Source organism: Anabrus simplex, chromosome 1 (assembly GCF_040414725.1).
Source record: "Anabrus simplex isolate iqAnaSimp1 chromosome 1, ASM4041472v1, whole genome shotgun sequence".
Lineage (NCBI taxonomy): Eukaryota > Metazoa > Arthropoda > Insecta > Orthoptera > Tettigoniidae > Anabrus > Anabrus simplex.
This window is the reverse complement of record NC_090265.1, coordinates 960,526,130-960,547,033: the sequence shown is the minus strand read 5'-3', so window position 1 is coordinate 960,547,033 and position 20,904 is coordinate 960,526,130. Positions and strand designations below refer to the sequence as shown.

At 38.4% G+C, this 20,904-nt stretch overlaps 1 protein-coding gene across 1 annotated transcript in view; it reads right to left on the bottom strand.

Moving 5' to 3' along the window:
- CCT1 (chaperonin containing TCP1 subunit 1) overlaps positions 1 to 20,904 on the bottom strand; it is a 249,867-nt gene that overhangs the window by 180,796 nt on the left and 48,167 nt on the right. Inside the window, exons 5-6 of the mRNA XM_068225314.1 lie at positions 19,125 to 19,235; positions 5,089 to 5,270 (exon numbers count right to left, since the gene is read on the bottom strand). Of these exons, the coding sequence (XP_068081415.1) occupies positions 5,089 to 5,270; positions 19,125 to 19,235 (293 nt within the window). The remainder of the gene's footprint in view (positions 1 to 5,088; positions 5,271 to 19,124; positions 19,236 to 20,904) is intronic.

Sequence of the window (20,904 nt, the reverse complement as noted above, 5' to 3'; positions counted from 1 at the left end):
AATTCAACTAGACGCGAGAAAATATAAACTATCCTCTGAAATCAGTGATGCATCTTGCCATATCTTGAGGTGTATCACATTTTTACTTAATTTCAGTATACAGTATACCATTACCATCATACCTTTATTTTTAACCAGTTAACAGCTGCTATCGGCCACGTTATTTTACACATTTATTACGAAAACGTGTTATTCTCTTTCATTTCGAATTTTCTTTAGAGAACAGCAGTCGACGGGTATTACTAACCGACTCCAATATCGCCTTTGAATGTTGAAGAGAGAGCTCGCAAATGCAAGTAGCGCGAAAACTATACCGTACCGAAGATGATCGATCGCACTTTGTGGCAAACGTTTCAATTTTGTTATTCAAATAGCGTCCCCTATCCTAACTTAACTGTACCATATGTATGATGATTACATACTTCAAACGCCAGTAGAGAACCTACTCATCATAAATTTACATGATAATAGCCTTTCCGTAATTTAACGGACGCGAGAAAATATAAACTAACCTCGTAATCAATGACGCACTCTGCCATATCTTGCGGTGTAGGCCTATCTCATTCTTACTTAATTTCGGTATTTAGCATTAAAATTAAGAGATGATCTTTAACGGGTTAACAACGGTTATCGGACAAGTTATTTATGCATTTATTACGAAAATATGTTCTCTTTCATTTTCCTTGCGGAAGAGCAGTCGACGGGTATTACTAATCGACTCCGACATTGCCTTTGAATGTCGACGAGAGAGCTCGCCGGTGGGCATAGCGAGAAACGATACGGTGCCGAAGATGATCGATCGAATGCAGTATAATGACTGGGTGCATAAATATCGGCAACGGAAAAATCGAGCGCGCATAATCGCTCGTAATAACGGATGCGTCAGTTAAAGGGCTCTCGGTGTAACCGAAGGGTAATACACAGTTTAATTAGGAATTTTGAAGGGACGCGCACAAGCCATCATTATAACGGAGTTCTCGTTATATGCCGTACTCGTTATAGCGGACGTCTACTGTATTTGCAAAATCACACAAGTGCCTAAAGAAAATTTCATGTATTCAAATGTGCTTCATTTGCCAGCTGGGGACTGTCCTGTTCAGTTTGCGCTAAGCATGAAACATGAGATAGATGTTGACATACGGAGTTGCTTCGCCCTCTTACACATAGGTTTTTTTTTTTTTGTTATTTGCTTTACGTCGCACCAACACAAGATAGGTCTTATGGCGACGATGGGACAGGAAAGGCCTAGGAATGGGAAGGAAGCGGCTGTAGCCTTAACTAAGGTACAGCCCCAGCATTTGCCTGGTGTGAAAAAGGGGAAACCACAGAAAACCATCTTCAGAGCTGCCGACAGTGGGGTTCGAACCCACTATCTCCCGGATGCAAGCTCAACCGCACGGCTTACACACAGGTATTCTCTAAACTGTGCTCATAAATACACTATAATAAAATGAATGATTTAACAACTTTAACACCACCATAGGTAACAGGTAAATGAAAGACAGGAATGCAACAAGTTCTATGAGACAACATTATTCTGAAGCGGCATTAATCAACACAGGACTAAACGAGCTAGCTGCATTGCGTGGGTTGTTTAGTGTTAGCTTGCATTTGGGATGTGAAAGGTTTGAACTCCATTGTCAGTAGCCCTCCATGGTTTGTCATTTGCACACCATTTTCATTTTAATGAAGGCCATGACTGCTGCCTTCCACGTCTTAGTCCTTTCCTAACCCATCTTTGCCGACCCACCTTGGTGCTAATACTAGGGAAAACCGAGCTCGATAGCTGCAGTCGCTTAAGTGCGGCCAGTATCCAGTATTCGGGAGATAGTAGGTTCGAACCCCACTGTCGGTAGCCCTGACAATGGTTTTCCGTGGTTTCCCATTTTCACATCAAGCAAATGCTGGGGCTGTACCTTAATTAAGGCCACGGCTGCTTCCTTCCCACTCCTAGCCCTTTCCTCTCCCATCGTCGCCGTAAGACCTATCTGTGTCGGTGCGACGTAAAACAACTAGCAAAAAAAAAATATATACTAGGAAAAAAAGAAAATAAACATGATTGATGTCAGGAAGAACATCTGCCTGTAAAATTGGCCCAAAAAGACATGCAGGATATTCTCTACAACACATCCCTAACAAGTTGTGGGAAAAGTAGCAAGATAACAAGAAACATTAGTAAATGAAAAGAAAGGCCTAATTTGAATGTTGTAAACAAATGGAGGTGGTGGAAGGGAGTATTATTTTTCAAAGTACAACTAGTACAACTGGGCAATCATCGCACCTTAATACCAAAAGGAAGGCAAAAAGAAGAAATGGTTCGATTCTTTGCCATTGGGATCAGAAAAGAACAAGTATTGACTAAGGGAAGTCTTATATTTGCTTTACCTGTTACCTACGGCAATTTTAAAGATGTTAAATCACACATTTTATCATAGTGTAGTTATGAGCACAATAGAGAGAATACCTTTCTGTCAGAAGAAGATGGAGCAACTATGTAAACAGCTAGCTGTTTCATACACAGCATCAATTGAACAGGGCAGCCCCAAGCTAGCAAATGAAGCAAATTTGAATACCGTATTTACGCGAATAATCCCCGCATATTTTCTTTTTAATTCGAGGCACAAAACTGGGGTGCGTGTTTTATTTGCATCAAGGTTGCCAACACGCTCCTGGCTCACTTAGTTTTCGATGCTGAGTGTACAGTTATGCTTCGTGCAACCGTATATGGAAGAAAACTGTCCCCATATGTCATATAACAGAAAACAATTCAGACTTTTAATTCCAAACTGACTTTACATATTTTTTAAATAGTACCGTATTTTACGAGTAATTTAAATTCAAAATTTATCCACGTCACGATAGAACGCGTCTTCCGGAACGTGCAGGGGTAGCTTTCCGCACTTTCACTCACTTCGGTGTGTCTATAGTGTGTTTCACAGTTGAAAATAGAGTGAAATCGTAATTCTTTTGTATTCAGCGTTTTAAGGAAAGCCACAATATCACGTAGCAGGCAGTATGCAGAAAAGCAGAATCAGCAAAAACTGGTGAGTGTTACAAGATGGCTGTTAATTTGAAATCACATAATTGGAAGTCCGATTTCTGTATTACAAAGACTTTGAATTAACGACGTTTAAGTGTATCGCAAAACTAACATCAGATTTTGCCAGTGTGTCTATTTCAAGTGTTTACATTGCACAAAAAGAATTATCCACTATCGGTCATGTTACTGTCCAGTAAAAAGAGACCACGTGTGAGGAGTGTTTTAGGCAGGTGTTCACCAACGTCGGTAACTTTTGCCGTTATCTTAGATTTTCAAAACTCTGATATGTCATTATTTCGGATAACGCTCACTTCCGTATCCACCACAGAATTTATTTTCTCGGTTTACCAAAACTAAGTTTTCGTTTCAATCTCAGTTTGAACCGCATTTTTTCATACTGATGTACAGAAAACAAATGACTACATGCTGCCGCCACTATCGAATTTTAAACAAGTTTTTGATTCCATCGGGGTTTGCAAATAATTTGCATAAATTATGTCCACTAATGAGCAGAAACGGAGAAGAAAGCCTAATATGAGTTTCCAAGAGAGTGAACTGTTATTGAACTTGGTGGCAGAAAGCATTAACAAAGGGAATAAGTTAAACCAATCATAGCCTACATATTGTACGTCACTCAAACAATAAGTCAGTATTCCTTCATTCTTCATTAAAAGTCACCCAGTCATGTACCGTACACGATATTAGCTATAATCGAGAATTCATTTTAGGCCTACCTATGTGTTGGGAATTCCAGGTTATGTTCGGAAGCTTTAGATAACCTAAAATGTGTCTGACGTTTATTAATTGCATAATCTTGATCATATTACTCGTCGCTGTGATTTTATCCTTCAAACAGATATTCCAGACGCCTACGGGCGTTAAACGTGGAGTGTGACAAACTTGTAATTTAGGAGAGGATTCTAGTGATGCAAGAGACAAAGAATCTTCCCATCTACAGGGAATCGAGCCCATTGCAAGTTCATATTAATGAAATACCTATCACGTAAGTAGACCTAATTGCTCATTTTCATGGAAAATATATTTCATAGCGGAGTGATACGAAATATTTGTTTATGCCTAAGTTACTCTTCCGATGAAAGGAATTTTAGTTCATTTCATTTTTTCAAAATGAGCCTTTCTAAAATGAGGGTGCGGGCATTATTTGACAGCGGGGATTAATCGGGTAAATACGGTAAATTAAATTTTCCCGAGAAGTAACTTGCCCTATTTTCAGAAGAATCGCAGTGCTGAATTTCTAATGTTTATACATTTAAGGTTATGTGTACAAACAGTGTAGTTCTATTTAAAAAACTAAGCACTATTACGTCAGATGATATTCACTCCTGTAGGTGGAGGCAGTAGAATAACACCCACAGTATTCCCTGCCTGTTGTAAGAGGCGACTAAATGGGGCCCCAGTGGCTCTCAACTTAGGAGCGTGGGTTGGCAACCACAGGGGCCCTTAGCTGAATCCTGCCATTGCTTGCACTTACTTGTGCCTGCCAGGCTCCTCATTTTCGTCTATCCTATCCGACCTCCCGTGGTCAACTTGTTCTTTTCTGACCCCAATGGTATTAGGTATCGAGGCCAGGGGAGACTCATTTTCACGCCCTTCGTGGCCGATATAATTTTTTGAAGTATCGGATCCTTCCGTTTTTTTCTCTCTGATTAGTGTCATATAGAGGACGGTTGCCTAGTTGTACTTCCTCTTAAAAGAATAATAACCATCACTCAGATGATACCAACTTCAAGAAAAAGTACTGCAAGTCCAATGAGCCCGCTGGTACTAGTACTACAGAATATTGATATCTAGAACGGTTCACAAGTTATTCGAGATGAACAAACACACACAAACCTTTCCCCCACTCTACAAGGTAAAAAATATAGAGCTTTGACACTGTAAAATATGGGAAAATAGCAATGGTTACAGTTCTAATACGAACATGTAGAACCATATGAAGTACACTGCTTAACTGATTTCTAATTGGAATGTCAAGTATATAGCCATTTCATTACTCCTAGCATTGTACAGATAAATGGAATACTCACCTTGAGATGCTACAGTGCAGTTGAGAGCATATCCCGCAACAAGAATACTCTCCCGTGCACTACGACCATGAGCCTTTAAGATGTTGACAGCCTTTACAGGATAGAGGGATCCTCCCTTTCCATCAGAGATCTTCACGGCCTGAGCAGCATCAACTACCATGTTGGAAAAGAACTCAGCATCTCTACAGAATAGTCAAGGATATAATTATAGATTCATATACAGTAAAAACTTGTTACTTCGAAGTTGTTGGGATGCAAAAATCAGACTTCGAATTATGTGATTTTGAATTAACCACCAACTCCTAATTCAGAAATGCCAACTCTTGCCACATCAAAAAATATTCTAAGAGCTGTACTGCATGCAATTAACCTTCATTCAAAGTTTAAAACTTTGAAATGCCATGGAAAAGAAACGATTTCCAAAATGTATCCAACAAGGTGCATTTACAGTATTAAACTTTGATAACTCACTGACAAACATAACCTCACGCAACGAAAGAAAACAAAAGCATGATTCAAAGACTAGGAGAAATTTAAACCGGCTTCCCTGAGCAAGTCCTTTATTCATTGGATTACTGAACTGAATGCATTTTAGATGTCCTGTACTTGCAAGGAAAGTACCAGATGCCCTTAAAACATCGTGGTTTATCAAACTTTCCTACGACGAGGGGAGAAGGCCTCTTGCTTCCGTCTGCATTCGAACACAGTACAGTGACTCACCTATCCTTGTACAAATTCCCGCCATGGTACTTAACTCGTAATTCAAGAATGAGAACCCTTGCCATATCACAAAGTATTCTAAGGCGCATTAATGGATGTAATCACCTTGATTCACCATTCAGACCTTTCAAATGCCATGGAAAAATTTATTCCTGAAATGTATCCAACAAGGTGCATTTATATTATTCAAATAACACACTTGAATAAATCACAGGCAAACATAACCTCACGCATCGAAAGAAAAAAACACACGATAAAAGACAAGTACAAATTATGCTGGCTCCCTTGTGCAAGTCCTTTATTCATTGGATTACTGTACTGAATGCAGTTTAGATGTCCCGTACTTGCACAGAAAGTGCCCGACGCTCTTAAAACATCGTGGCTTAGCGAACTTCCCTATGACGAGAGGAAGAAGTCTCGCTTCCGTGTGAATTGCAACACAGTGCAATGACCCCCCACTTGAACGATTTCCCGGCTGGCACTTCCCTCCTATAAAACCATAAGTCAGTTCGGGCTCGGCATTACAAATAACAATGCAGTTTCATCGGCAATGACAATATTCGGTGCGTACGAATTGATTATATGAGTCACGCTTTTTCGCTGGTGTTCGCAGATTCTGCTTCTCTGCACACTGCCTGCTAAGTGATATTATGGTGTTCCTTAAAATGCTGAATACAAAAGAATCAAGATTTTACTCGAACTTAGCAAATATGAAAGCACACTATAGACACTAGACACACGGGAGTGAAAATAGTGAATTCTACCCCAGCACATTCCGGAAGACTCATTCTATCATGACTCAGATAAATTTTGAATTTAAATTACCCTGAAAAAAAGAGACTATTTTTGTAATATAAAGGCAGTTTGAAATTACAGAAAATAGATAGACAAATCATTAGAACAATTTTAAACAAAAAAAACACCAAGTAGATGGACAATGGTGATTACTAACTAATGAAGTTGCATACCAGGAGACCGAGTCTATAATAGATATACAATGCGGAAAAGAGTTGCTTTTTTCTGTCACATATCACGACTACCAGAGACTAGGATACTCAAACATTTATTCAACTACTTTTGGAATAGTAAAACTAAAAATCACCGGTTCAAAGAAGTTCAAGAAGATTTAAATGAATTAGGCGTGACAATTCAACAAATTGAAAACAGAGAAGGATCCTGACAAATAACGACGCAAGACTTGAAATGAAGACCTATACACTCAAACAGTACAACATAACTGACGAAGAACGGGCAACCAGGTTGGAGAGAATTAAACATTTCTGGGAACAAAAGAAGAAACATGAACCAAATTTGTAACCAATACTCATAAAACTTGACTGTATATAGATTGATTTCAGTGCTCCTATGTGGGCGTAAAATAAATTAAAAAGGCAGTGTGAATTAAAAGTCTGAATTCGGTAATGGGACAGGCATTATTCTTCGAATTACGAATTACCCATATTTCAAATTAAACAATTTAAATAACATACCTCATGTTTCTGGGAATGAGAGCTGCTTCAAATTAGGCTGTACTTTGAATTAACTGATTTCTAATTATCAAAGTTCTACTGTATACACATTAAAGCAAGTTTCAGACAGAAAAAATTCTGGACCATGTACCACTGCTTCAGTGAGTGCTTTATGGACTGTGCATTCCCTGAAGTGTATCTCACATACTGTAGTTTTATTTCAAAAGAGACAGGATGCTTTTTATGAAGGCAAATCATCCCTGCCATTGCAATGCCCTTTACTTCCTAAATTGAAATGTTCATTCATGGAGCATAATAAGTGCTATCTTTTCCATTTCATTTAGAGAACACTTGACTGGAAGCATCCTCTTTGAAGTAAAACATTCAGTAAGTCATCATTGCTTTGTTGAAGCTTTGGGCATCTTTGTCAACTGTTCTCTTAATGTACGCTTGTCAATTTTACCCATTTCTATTAGTACAGTGAAACCTCGATTCTCCGTTTTTCGAGGGACCATGAAAATAAAACGTACAATACGGGAAAACGGAAAATCCGGGAATGAATGAAAACCATCAACAATTTGGCTAAACATCATAAAAATGAAATATGTATAATTATAATCTTACAAAACTCCTAAACCAAACCAAACTACAGCCCCAGTGGGACTTTGCCTGCCAAGCGACCGCTGCTCAGCCCGAAGGACTCCAGATTACGAGGTGCGCATGGTCAGTGCGACGAATCCTCTCGGCCGATATTCCTGGCTCTGTAGATCGGGGTCGCCATCTCACCATTAGATAGCTCCACAATTAAAGGTAATCACGTAGGCTGAGTGGACCTGGAATCAGACTTATATCCAGGTAAAATTGTCTGACCTGGTCGCAATCGAACCCGGGCCTCTGGATGAGAGGCGGGCATGTTAGACCACGAAACCGCATTAATTACCGGTACGCGAGTTCAAAATCTCGATACATTATATTCAGTTTTACAGGGGAATCTTCGTCAGTTTCCCGTGAAAACTTTCAGTTCAGCGACTTTGGTTAGGCTAGCCAAAATCTTCGAAAAATCTAATAACGCCAAGCCAAACGACAATCGACCACAAGTAGTTTTTAATTCTCTCATCTAATAAAATAAAGCACATTAGATACGAAAGCACCCAAAATGAATGCGAAATCCATTCATATCTTAATCTTTCATTGTAATTTGGTCTCCGGTATACTGTTTGTAGTCAATTTCTGGAAATCTCGTACCGCGCAAATTAGGCCTACGTCGACTTTTAAAGGTTATGTTGAACTCGAAAATATGGTTTTGAATGTAAGTATCGATTCTTAAAAGTTCTCGAATGCATTATATTCAATTCTGCGCGTCACAAATCCAATCAAATTGGAAAGATAAAAGAAATATCAAAACTTCAGAAATTACGGTTATTCGTGACCTTGAGGTCATCTGGAAAGCGCGCTCGCTGCACATGTCAGTACGAGTTTGAAATTATACCAACCATTTAAAATGAAACGTGCGCAAATAAAACGACTGCGGTTTTTGGTATTTTAACACGAAAATGTAAAATTCCCAGTCTTACATTAGGACCTAAACAGTACCGGTAATAGGCAATTCCAAGACCTCCCATGGCTTTCTTTTTTTTTTTAATTACATTTAGGTGCAACATGTGTTTTTGTCTCGCTAACATAATCATGTACGATAATATCAAAAATACTGAATTTGTGTTAAGAAGCAGTTTTGATTCCTGCCTGAAAGCCCAGTTACTCTGCAGTGCCCTGAGCAAAGTGCCAAAAACCTCTTCGGCAGTACGATCGAAAAATGTAAAAATATGAACATCTAACCCTGGACATAATGTGGACGTTTTATAAGTGCGAACATTTGACGAAACTCGTTCCGTCTTCAAGCAGAGCTGTCGAAATGCGCAGTGTCTCCTTGCAATTGCCGCCACTCTCTGCTTTATGATTTTCCGAGATTCTCTAAACAATACCACCCGAATGCGATGCTAAGATGGCCCCTTATGCAAGTTCACCGCCGATCGCTTTTCCAGTACCGGTACAGTACTTGCTTTAATTATCGCAGTGACGGGGCGTTAACGCCAAGATCCATAAATATGCCATAGCCGTCCTTTTGTGAGATACAGTTTATTAAAAAACGATTGGTCGAGGATTTAGCGTTGATGGGACTGGAATTTCTGGACGGTTGATCCGGGAAATCGTTCCTTCGAGGAACGGATAATGGGGGACTTTTACAACGTGATTTAATTACGATGCTCGCGGGACCACGTAATTTGAACGCATATTCCGGGAAAACGTATTTTCCGGGAACGGATAATCGAGGTTCCACTGTAGATGAAGGTATTGTAATCATCCACAAATCTCGCTTGTCCTTCCATATTTGAACAAGTGCATCCTTCTTTCTCTGAAATTTCATATTTCCCTTTAACAGTTTTACATATTTTAGACTCTGAGGAAGACCTAACTGTTCCACATACACATGATGCCACATATTGAGACTAGGATCCATCACTGACAATATAGTTTCCTCCAATTTTTTCACTAGCCCAGAATGTATTTCAAAGTTGCAAATATACCCACTGACTGATTCACACAACATTAGGACAACAATGCCATATTTTTCCAGTTTTGTTGGGTTATATGTTCGAAAAGAAAAGTCCAAGGAATTCATTGTACTTGTATCAGTTGTTTGAAATTTACACCCTGCAGATAAGAGACTAATCCATGACGAAATACAAACGCTCACGATGATGGGCGAAGATGATGAAAGACTTTGCATTCATAGAGCACAGGCACATGGTCGTTGAATTATCTTCTGTCCATACATTCGGGTACAACATCAAAGCTGACTGTGATGTGTTAGTGCAATAAAAAAAATCACTGCTCATGAAATTGTGGCAGATGTTATGAGCAACAGAAATCCATGTGATGTTAAGGTGGAAAATGACGAATGCCTCAAAATGTTTGACAGTTTAACTGTTATGCAGGCAACAAACGTGGCACAGTCTTCAAGATTTTTTCTGTCATGAAGTGATGTGCCAGAATCTGTCTTCAATTTGTGTGCAGTAATTGATTACACTGAGGAGTGTTCAGAAGACTTTCTCAAAAACTGAAGTCCAGAAAATGGTATACTGGACCAGTGTAAAATTTGATATGCTGAAGATGTACAGAACACCTACTTTACAGGATGACCCAAAACTGTGTTAACATTTGATGAGGCAATACTTCATGAATATTGGAAGTAGAGAGGTAATAATTAACACACGTTTGGCATAACATGGGGTTTTATTGACATCAAAATAAAGTACACAAAATTACCAACAGATGACACTGGACAGCAACACATCAGGTACAAATGGCCACAAATGCTTCACATGACATGGGGTTTTACTGACACCAACGAGTACACAAACAGGCCAACAGATGGAGCTTGATAGCAACACGTTAGTGATGCCGCATGAGGTCCATGTACTGTATAAAAGGAGCAGTCATGAGAGATGCGCCTGCAATCGCGGCATGTCATGCTTGGCCTCCCCAGAACCCTGACCTCAATCCGTATAATTATTGGCTGTGGGGTTACCTGAAATTGCAAGTCTACCACGATTGTCTGACCTAATTAGTCATGCTAAAATACAACCTCTGACGGCAATTTCTCACCATACCTCCGGATATACTGTACAGTATTGTTCACAACATTGTTCCTCGACTCCATATATTGTTGACTAATGACTGCAGACATGTTGAGCATGTAAAACAAAAGCTACAGGTTTCCACCTATTGAATAGGTGAAAACCTTTAGCTTTTGTTTGACATTATATTGCTCTTCAATACGGAATAAAATGAAATGTATTACCTATGATGTTGAGCATGTGTTATACAGAACATTGTATTTTGCTCAACCTCAATTATGCTAATTATTGCTTGTGTATTGTGTGAAGCACTATCTGTTGGTCATTTTGTGTACTTTACTCTGGTGTCAATAAAACCCCATGCCAATCATGTGTGTCAATTATTACCTCTCTGTACCTCCAATATTCTGTGAAGTATTGCCTCGTCAAACGTTAATGGAATTTGGGTCACGTGTATATCATTACTTAATTTACATTCATCCTAATTTTCCCATCATCTACTAAATATTAAACTTTTTTATCTTTAGTAATGTAGAGCCTACAATAGAGATAGCAACAGGTTAGTTCTTAAGAGTTAACTTATTTCAGTATAACAAATTCATTTCCGATGTCCCCAAAATTTTCTTATACTGGTACTCTTCTTTAATAAAGTTATGATACAATCATTTTCTCCATGAACCACTTTTATAGCATCATCAGATTTACAGAGCCTGTGAATTTCATTCAACTGTATTGCTAATTTGTTAAGTAAGCAGTGAAACCTCATTAGTGCATTCCTCATTAACATATTTTCCTGCTTAGCACATCACAAATTTGAAGTCCTACATAAAAATACCTCACTTATGTCATGAATTTGCACCATTATCACTTAGTACAACCATATTTTTTCTAACCCAGAAAATGTTGTCAATTGTGCAAGGAATGAGATTTTAATATTACCCCAGATGTAAAACAGTAGGGAAAAAGCCTTGAATTCCTAAGCTTCACAGGATAAGCAGCACGTTCAGGGAGGAAGCCAACAGCCTCAGGAATATTAGTTTTGCTTACCAGTTAGCAGTGAGATTGCTGAATAACACAGTGAACCTCTTTGTGCTTGTATTTTGCATTTCATTCAGAAGTTAGAAATTTATTTTGTGTTCAGTGGTGTAGTAAATGGTAGCAAATATTGATCCAGTGACAGCCTACATCTGGATTAGGAACATAATCTTGCTAAGTTGACTAGCGTGATTCATATTTGTCTTAAGATAGCCTAGTTATGGATATGGAAAAAGTGGTGAAATTTTTATTTATGAAGACAAAATTAAAATCTTTCAGAAAGTGGACTCTTTTCCACATCTTTAAGTGCACAGAGGTGGTGCCAATGTAAAAACTCGCTCCAAGTTGCGACTGGATTCGAAATGGTGGCCAAAGTCATTCTCACGCAGTTGCACATAGTCGAATGTAACCTCCAAGTCACTGTCTAAGAGTGGGAGCAGAAACTAATGTTTAATAACCTACTGGTAAAAAATAGAAGGCTTCTACTAACATTTGTTTTAGAAACAGTGTGATCTACAGTAATATGTTGATATTTTTATGACCTCCCTTGCAAATGTTTTCACATTTGTTGTCTGGTATTTCTCAAGACGTTTCAGTGCACTGTTATTTTATAAGTCCCTGGGGAAAAGGCTTTCATATTTGATCTCTCGCATTCTTTCAGACCTTTTAATACTCTTCTCTCATCTTTAGAAATGGTAGATATAGTTTTAACTGTATCTGGGGTAACACTAAGTAACATTCAGTCATGTCTGAAAGAATCATATCTAGTGTTTCCATAACAAATCTTCTCAAACATTTGTAACGTATGATGACCGAAAAGCTGATGATCTTTTACAATGTTATGCAAAAAATCCCAAATCAAGAAAAACAAACACAGGATTGGAACACTAAACATCCTTACATTGACAAGTAAATGTGAAGAACTGGTGGATTTGTTGGAGAGGAGGAATCTTTGCATCCTTGGCATAAGTGAGACAAAATGGAAAGGCACAGGAGTAAAACAACTGAAGAAAGGATATAAACTTCACTGGATGAGCAACAAAACCAAAGCTAGGAATGGTATCGGATTTGTATTGAGAGAAGATATAGATGCTGTAAGTAAAGTGATACATGTGAATAACAGAATCATCAAACAAGATGTCGCCTTCAGTAAGGATGTGTTAACAGTTATACAGGTACATGTCCCACAGTGTGGATGTGATGAAGAAGAAAAGAAGCAATCTTGATCCGACCTGGAGGAAGCTATTGAAGGAGTGGAAAATGTATTAGTGATGGGTGATCTGAATGCACAAGTAGGAACAGATCGACTTGGGTATGAAAATGTGTTGGGCCTGCATGGGTTTGGTACCAGGAACCAGGAAGGTAACAAACTTCTGAATTTTTGTGCGAGAAATGGTTTAAAAATAAATAACACCTGGTTTCAAAAAGAATTATCTCACAAAATAACAAGGTATAGTTGGGATGGACAATCCGAACCCTGACGGAAATGCTGGTCAATCTATTTGTGATAAGGTTGTACCAAGTGAGAGCTTAAATAATGACCACAGACTGCTTCTTGCAATCATCAAAAATGTAAAAATCCACACGCCGAGGAAAACCAAAAATTAAAACCAGGGAACTGAAAAAGGTAGAAAACAAAATGATGTGTACAAAAAAAAGGTGGCCTCCAAAATACCTGCAGACAGAACACAAGATGGAAATACAGAGTGGAACAGATTCAAAAAATATCTTGTTGGAACTGCTGTAGAAATATCTGGCAAAACTAGTAGTAAAGGAAAGAAAAACGGCCTGGTGGAATGATGAATTAAAGAGTGCAGTTCAGAAGAAGAATGAAGCAAAAGAGGCTCAAGAAATTCAGAAAGGAGATAAAAAATATGAATTAAAAATGAGTGGATTACAACAGACATACAGAGATTGTAGACTGCGAGCAAAACGAATAGTAGCAGAAGAAAAACAAAAATCTTGAATTGATTTTACAAATAAATTTGAAGAAGATAGTAAAGCAAAACCCAAATTGCTGTACAGTGTTATTAGAAATACCAGGAGTAATTATGAGCAAATAACAGCTTTAGAGAAACCAGATGGGAGCATCACTACGAAAGACACAGAAACAAGAGAAATTATGAAATTGTACTTTTTTTAGAATTTATACAATGGTATAAAGAAGAACTCCAGTCCTGATGCACAAATTCAGTCAGGCTGCATTGATAATATATCTGAAGAAACACCAGCAACTTGGAGTGAAGTAGAATCAGCCCTTAAAAGTACTGTATGTGCAATGAACGAGCTACTAGCTTTGATGAACTAAGTGCGGACATGATTAAAGCTGCTGGCCCACAAGGAATTCAATGGCTATACAGGGTGATAAGGGCAATATGGAAGGATAAAATAATACCAGATGACTAGAAAAGGTAGTTATAGTTCCCCTGTTCAAGAAAGGAAGTCAGAAAAAAGTGCAGCAATTATAGAGGGATTACAGTGGAACCTCGATTATCCGTTCCCGGAAAATACGTTTTCCCGGAATATGCGTTCAAATTACGTGGTCCCGCGAGCATCGTACTTAAATCACGTTGTAAAAGTCCCGCATTATCCGTTCCTCGAAGAAACGATTTCCCGGATCAACCGTCCAGAAATTCCAGTCCCATCAACGCTAAATCCTCGATCAATCGTTTTTTAATAAACTGTATCTCACAAAAAGATGGCTATGGCATATTTATGGATCTTGGCGTTAACGCCCCGTCACTGCGATAATTAAAGCAAGTACTGTACCGGTACTGGAAAAGCGATCGGCGGTGAACTTGCATAAGGGACCATCTTAGCATCGCATTCGGGTGGTATTGTTTAGAGAATCTCGGAAAATCATAAAGCAGAGAGTGGCAACAACAATTGCAAGGAGACACTGCGCATTTCGACAGCTCTGCTTGAAGACTGAACGAGTTTCGTCAAATGTTCGCACTTATAAAACGTCCACATTATGTCCAGGGTTAGATGTTCATATTTTTACATTTTTCGATCGTACTGCCGAAGAGGTTTTTGGCACTTTGCTCAGGGCACTGCAGAGTAACTGGGCTTTCAGGCAGGAATCGAAACTGCTTCTTAACACAAATTCAGTATTTTTGATATTATCGTACATGATTATGTTAGCGAGACAAAAACACATGTTGCACCTAAATGTAATTTTTAAAAAAAGAAAGCCATGGGAGGTCTTGGAATTGCCTATTACCGGTACTGTTTAGGTCCTAATGTAAGACTGGGAATTTTACGTTTTCGTGTTAAAATACCAAAAACCGCAGTCGTTTTATTTGCGCACGTTACATTTTAAATGGTTGGTATAATTTCAAACTCGTACTGACATGTGCAGCGAGCGCGCTTTCCAGATGACCTCAAGGTCACGAATAACCGTAATTTCTGAAGTTTTGATATTTCTTTTATCTTTCCAATTTGATTGGATTTGTGACGCGCAGAATTGAATATAATGCATTCGAGAACTTTTAAGAATCTATACTTACATTCAAAACCATATTTTCGAGTTCAACATAACCTTTAAAAGTCGACGTAGGCCTAATTTGCGCGGTACGAGATTTCCAGAAACTGACTACAAACAGTATACCGGAGACCAAATTACAATGAAAGATTAAGAAATGAATGGATTTCGCATTCATTTTGGGTGCTTTCGTATCTAATGTGCTTTATTTTATTAGATGAGAGAATTAAAAACTACTTGTGGTCGATTGTCGTTTGGCTTGGCGTTATTAGATTTTTCGAAGAGTTTGGCTAGCCTAACCAAAGTCGCTGAACTGAAAGTTTTCACGGGAAACTGACGAAGATTCCCCTGTAAAACTGAATATAAAGTATCGAGATTTTGAACTCGCGTACCGGTAATTAATGCGGTTTCGTGGTCTAACATGCCCGCCTCTCATCCAGAGGCCCGGGTTCGATTGCGACCAGGTCAGACAATTTTACCTGGATATAAGTCTGATTCCAGGTCCACTCAGCCTACGTGATTACCTTTAATTGTGGAGCTATCTAATGGTGAGATGGCGACCCCGATCTACAGAGCCAGGAATATCGGCCGAGAGGATTCGTCGCACTGACCATGCGCACCTCGTAATCTGGAGTCCTTCGGGCTGAGCAGCGGTCGCTTGGCAGGCAAAGTCCCACTGGGGCTGTAGTTTGGTTTGGTTTAGGAGTTTTGTAAGATTATAATTATACATATTTCATTTTTGTGATGTTTAGCCAAATTGTTGATGGTTTTCATTCATTCCCGGATTTTCCGTTTTCCCGTATTGTACGTTTTATTTTCATGGTCCCTCGAAAAACGGAGAATCGAGGTTTCACTGTACCTTACTGTCCTACGGTTTTAAAATATTTGAGAAGATTCTAAAGAAAAGATTAAGTAACATTATTGAACCCCAACTGCAAGAAGAACAATATGGATTTAGGAAAGACTAGCTGATGTAACTGTGCTTCACTACGGGATTCTCAGAAAGACTGTCTTTGTGGTTTTCTTAACGGAAGTCAACGTAGGCCATTACAAAAACGTCAGTAGGAATGCAACGATTAAAAGCAAAGTTATCATATAAAATACTCGATCAAATGAAAAACTGCACATTTCCTCACCTTTAACGAACAGTATTATGGCACCGATCTAACAGTCCAAAGTTCCAGAGCTGGAATGACCAGGCCGCAGAGAGCCATGAACACTTCTCTGCAATTATTCCGTTAAATATGGACACTGCTCTTTCCAATCAGTGCATCAGAGTAGCGATTGAATAGCTTGAATGCTATGATAAACCAGTTTGTTATGTACCGGTACCACTAGTATCAGAAAATTTATGAAGCAGAGGAATGGCATACTAAAGAAGAAAGTTATCTCTCTAACAACTACCCACCAATATTCAGGCAGGCTGTTACACTCTGTAAGACTGGGCGAGTTGGCTGTGCGATTAGGGGAGCACAGCTGTCAGCTTGCATCCGGGAGGTACGGGGTTCGAACCCCACTGTCTACAGCCCTAAAGATAGATTTCCGTGGTCTCATTTTCACACCAGGCAAATGCTGGGGCTGTACCGTAATTAAGGCCAGGGCCGCTTCCTTCCCCCTCCTAGCCCTTTCCTATCCAATCGTCGCCATAAGACCTATCTGTCGTTGCGACGAAAAACAAATTTAAAAAAATACTTGGTATACAGCAGTAATCCCATCTATCAGGGATGAGGTAATCCCATCTATCGGAAATGAGTGGCAACAGAGACACAAAGCGTATCACAACAAACAACGGTCAATGTAATGTTATTGTTGATCAATGTTATGAGCTTTCCGTATTATAGGCCTTCACATTTAGTTTTCTTCCGACTCTGTAATATTAGAGCGTCTTACAAAATTAATTATAATGTAGACAGTAGTTCTTATTCTCCGACTTTACATACCAATTTTCATTAAATTCGGTTTACCCATTTTCTCGTGACTCGGCGCCGATACGGACTTAGCAACAAAAATCCAAATTCATGAATATCTCGGTAATAATAGCTGGTACAATAAAAATGTATCACAAAGGATTTATCGATAAAAGTATTTGTTGAGTGGACCATGAATAACACAAATATTTGAGAATTAAATGTTAGGCCTTCCCCTAAACTAGCATTTCTCTCAGCGTGAATAAGATTATTTATGGCCTAGATTGTAGCGACTTATTTCCAGACTTTACATACCTATTTTCATTAAATTATCCTCCATCGTTTTCTCGTGGTGCGTGTACATACAGACAGAATTACGGAAAATTAGAAAGTGCATTTCCTTGTTACTATGGACACGACCGATACAGAAATACCATCCTTTTTAAATTCTGAGCAATGTACATACAAAACTTTTATTTTATATATATATATATATATATATATATATATATATATATATATATACAGACAGATGAATTATAGATCTCATGTTCACACTGAAAATATTAGAAAAACACTGGGAGAAAGATCGTAACTTGACATTTGTGTTTCTAGACATTGAAAAAGCATTTGATAGTGTCCCTACAACAACATGGGAGTGTCTTAAAAAGAAGAATGTATCTATGGAACTCATTCAGAGAATGAAAAAGCTTTATGATGACTGCTACAGCTGTGTTCAAGTAGGAAATGGATATTCAGAATGCTTCCAGACATCTAGAGGAGTGAAACAAGGCAGTGCCCTTTCACCATTACTATTCATCACTATCATGCATGAAATCATAAAAGAAATGAAGCACAACACCAATAAGGATCATAAAGCATTTACTTTTGCAGATGATGATATCTGAGGAAATAGCAAGATGGAAGCCCACGAAAGGCAGAACGTGTGGAATGATCACCTGAAAAAACATGGACTGAAAGGAAGTGCTACAAAATCTGCTGCAAAGTCTGTTAATAGACAGAGAAGTGAAGATAATATAATGCTGGGGGGTGTACAATTGGAAACAGTAAACCAGTATCAGTACTTTGGATGCATTATATCAAGTGACAGCAGAATACAGCTTTAATTAAGCAACCATAATTAGAAATCCAGTCAATTCTATCAGCAATTCGATATCTGCTCTGGAATAAACAAGTGCCACTAAGATCAAAAGAAACTCTGTTTCGAACATACTTTGTCCCTATATTGACTTATGGGTTTGAAACATGCACAACTACCAAAAAAGATGACAGCAGACTTCAGGCTTCAAAATGAAGTTTCTAAGAAGCATGCTTCAAAAGACTACGAAAGACAAAGTAAAGAAATGAGAAGATTAGAGAACAAGCTGGAATAAATCAGTCCCTGAAGGAGACCATAACTAGGGCACGATTGCAATGGTTTGGTCATGTCAAACGTATGACAGGAAGAACTGCAAAACAGTGGCTGCATACTGAGATTACCGGAAAGAGACCTGTTGGAAGACCTAGGAGGAGATGGCTGGACCAAGTGAAGGAAGATATCACATCCAAAGGAATCAAATGGGATGAAGTCTTGAAGGAGCAGTGGTACATGAATGGACTAAAATGGAGAGCGCTCATAAACCAAACCCGGGAAACTGGGGTGGAAACTTGATGATGATGATGAGTTCGTAGTGATAATTATGAAGCTCCTTATGAAAAAATTAGAGCAAAATGAACACTGAGAACATTCATGAAATTTCTGCAATAAATATAATAAGGATACGCTCCGATGAGTTTGCTGGACATAGATGTCTGGGCTGCGTTGACAATGCACTCTCGTCCTAATTCCTCCACATTAACTGTAAGATGTTCTTGAATATATTTACATGCTTCCCTGAAATAAATATAAAATAAGTTTTTACAACAATGCAACAACATTCTATGAAATATAAACTTAGTATATAATACAAGTTGTATAAAGAAAACAAACAGTTTTCAATGAGACACTAAAGGTAAGAATTGTATTGTATTTATTCAAGAACATAACAGGCGTTCAGCCCCAAATACATGTTCACAATAAAATAATCCAACCTAAGCCACCACGTTTACAACAATAATCTTAACACAAAAGAAAATAACTCAAAAACCAACTGGCCTATGGTTGATTCCCTCGAGGAACCGTTAGCCTTATCACATAAAAATATAAAACGCCCCTTTTCTAGACCCAATTCCTCATTGCTGGTCCCATACTACCCTACATAGAAAAGGAAAAGAAAAATCATACAATCAAATCTCAACACTGGTCTCCCTCCACACCTTAAATACCACTTTTCTTTCAACACATTAATACCGCTCGTATTGCAACTTATCCTTATTTACTCATGCTTGATTCATTTAAAACCCAAGCCACGCTCAGCATTAAATTTGCTATCGCAACCATCCCTCATTACGTGTCCTTGTGCATTCAGCACATACGTCATCTTCATTGTTCTCTAGCTTACTCACTGTCCAAACCATAACAACCAACATTCCGCAATTGCATTCCAATCCACCATACACTACATTTACCAACCCGCATTTACTCTTACAAAATCCACCTACTGTACCGAAAAGGTATAGAAAAATAATACAACCCACGCCACCAAACCAAAATTTACAAAATGACACCACTTAATACAATCACCTCTCCAACTTCAAAAATTTCAGCACTCATACCAAACACAAAGGCAATAATACCACCTCCCAACTCCAAAAATTTCAGCAATAAATAAAACCATCTCAATACCAAACCATCTTCGTCTACAAAAACCAAACACTCATATACCAACACTACTCCCACACCACATTTCATTTCAATAGATAATAAAATCACCTCTACAACTCCAAACATTCATCAATACAACTACCATTTAATACCAACACATTACCTCATACCACCTCTCAATCTCCCTAATTCAGTAATCAATGATCCAATTACATCAACTTACTAATACCAAACACAAATACAATAATACCACTTCCCAACTCTAAAATAATTCAGCAATAAATAAACCATCTACATACCAACTCTCGGATTCAGATACCACATCTTACCCACAATTTCCATTTCAGATCACTATACCTTCCACAATACACCACCAAATCAAAATTTACTAAATCTAAAATTTACAAAATAACACCACTTCTCACCACATTTCAACAATGGTCCTCAGTAACTTCAACCATTTTATACCACCACTTCTCCAACTCCTCATTTCAGCAATATGACACATCATAACTTAATCATAACACATAAATACCAAGCCCTCAATAACTCTACATATCAGTTCTCCATCACCACATTTCAACCATCTTATACCACCACTTCTCCAATACCACATTTCAGCAATAGCCCTCAATAACTTATCCAACTCCGCCCTTTCCAAGACCACATTTTAGCAATATAACACCAGCCCATCTCATATACCACCTCTCCATCAAAAAAATTCAGGAATAAATAATCAGATTAAATACCAAACCGCCTTCACTTACAACTTACTCATGAACACACCACCACTTCTCCA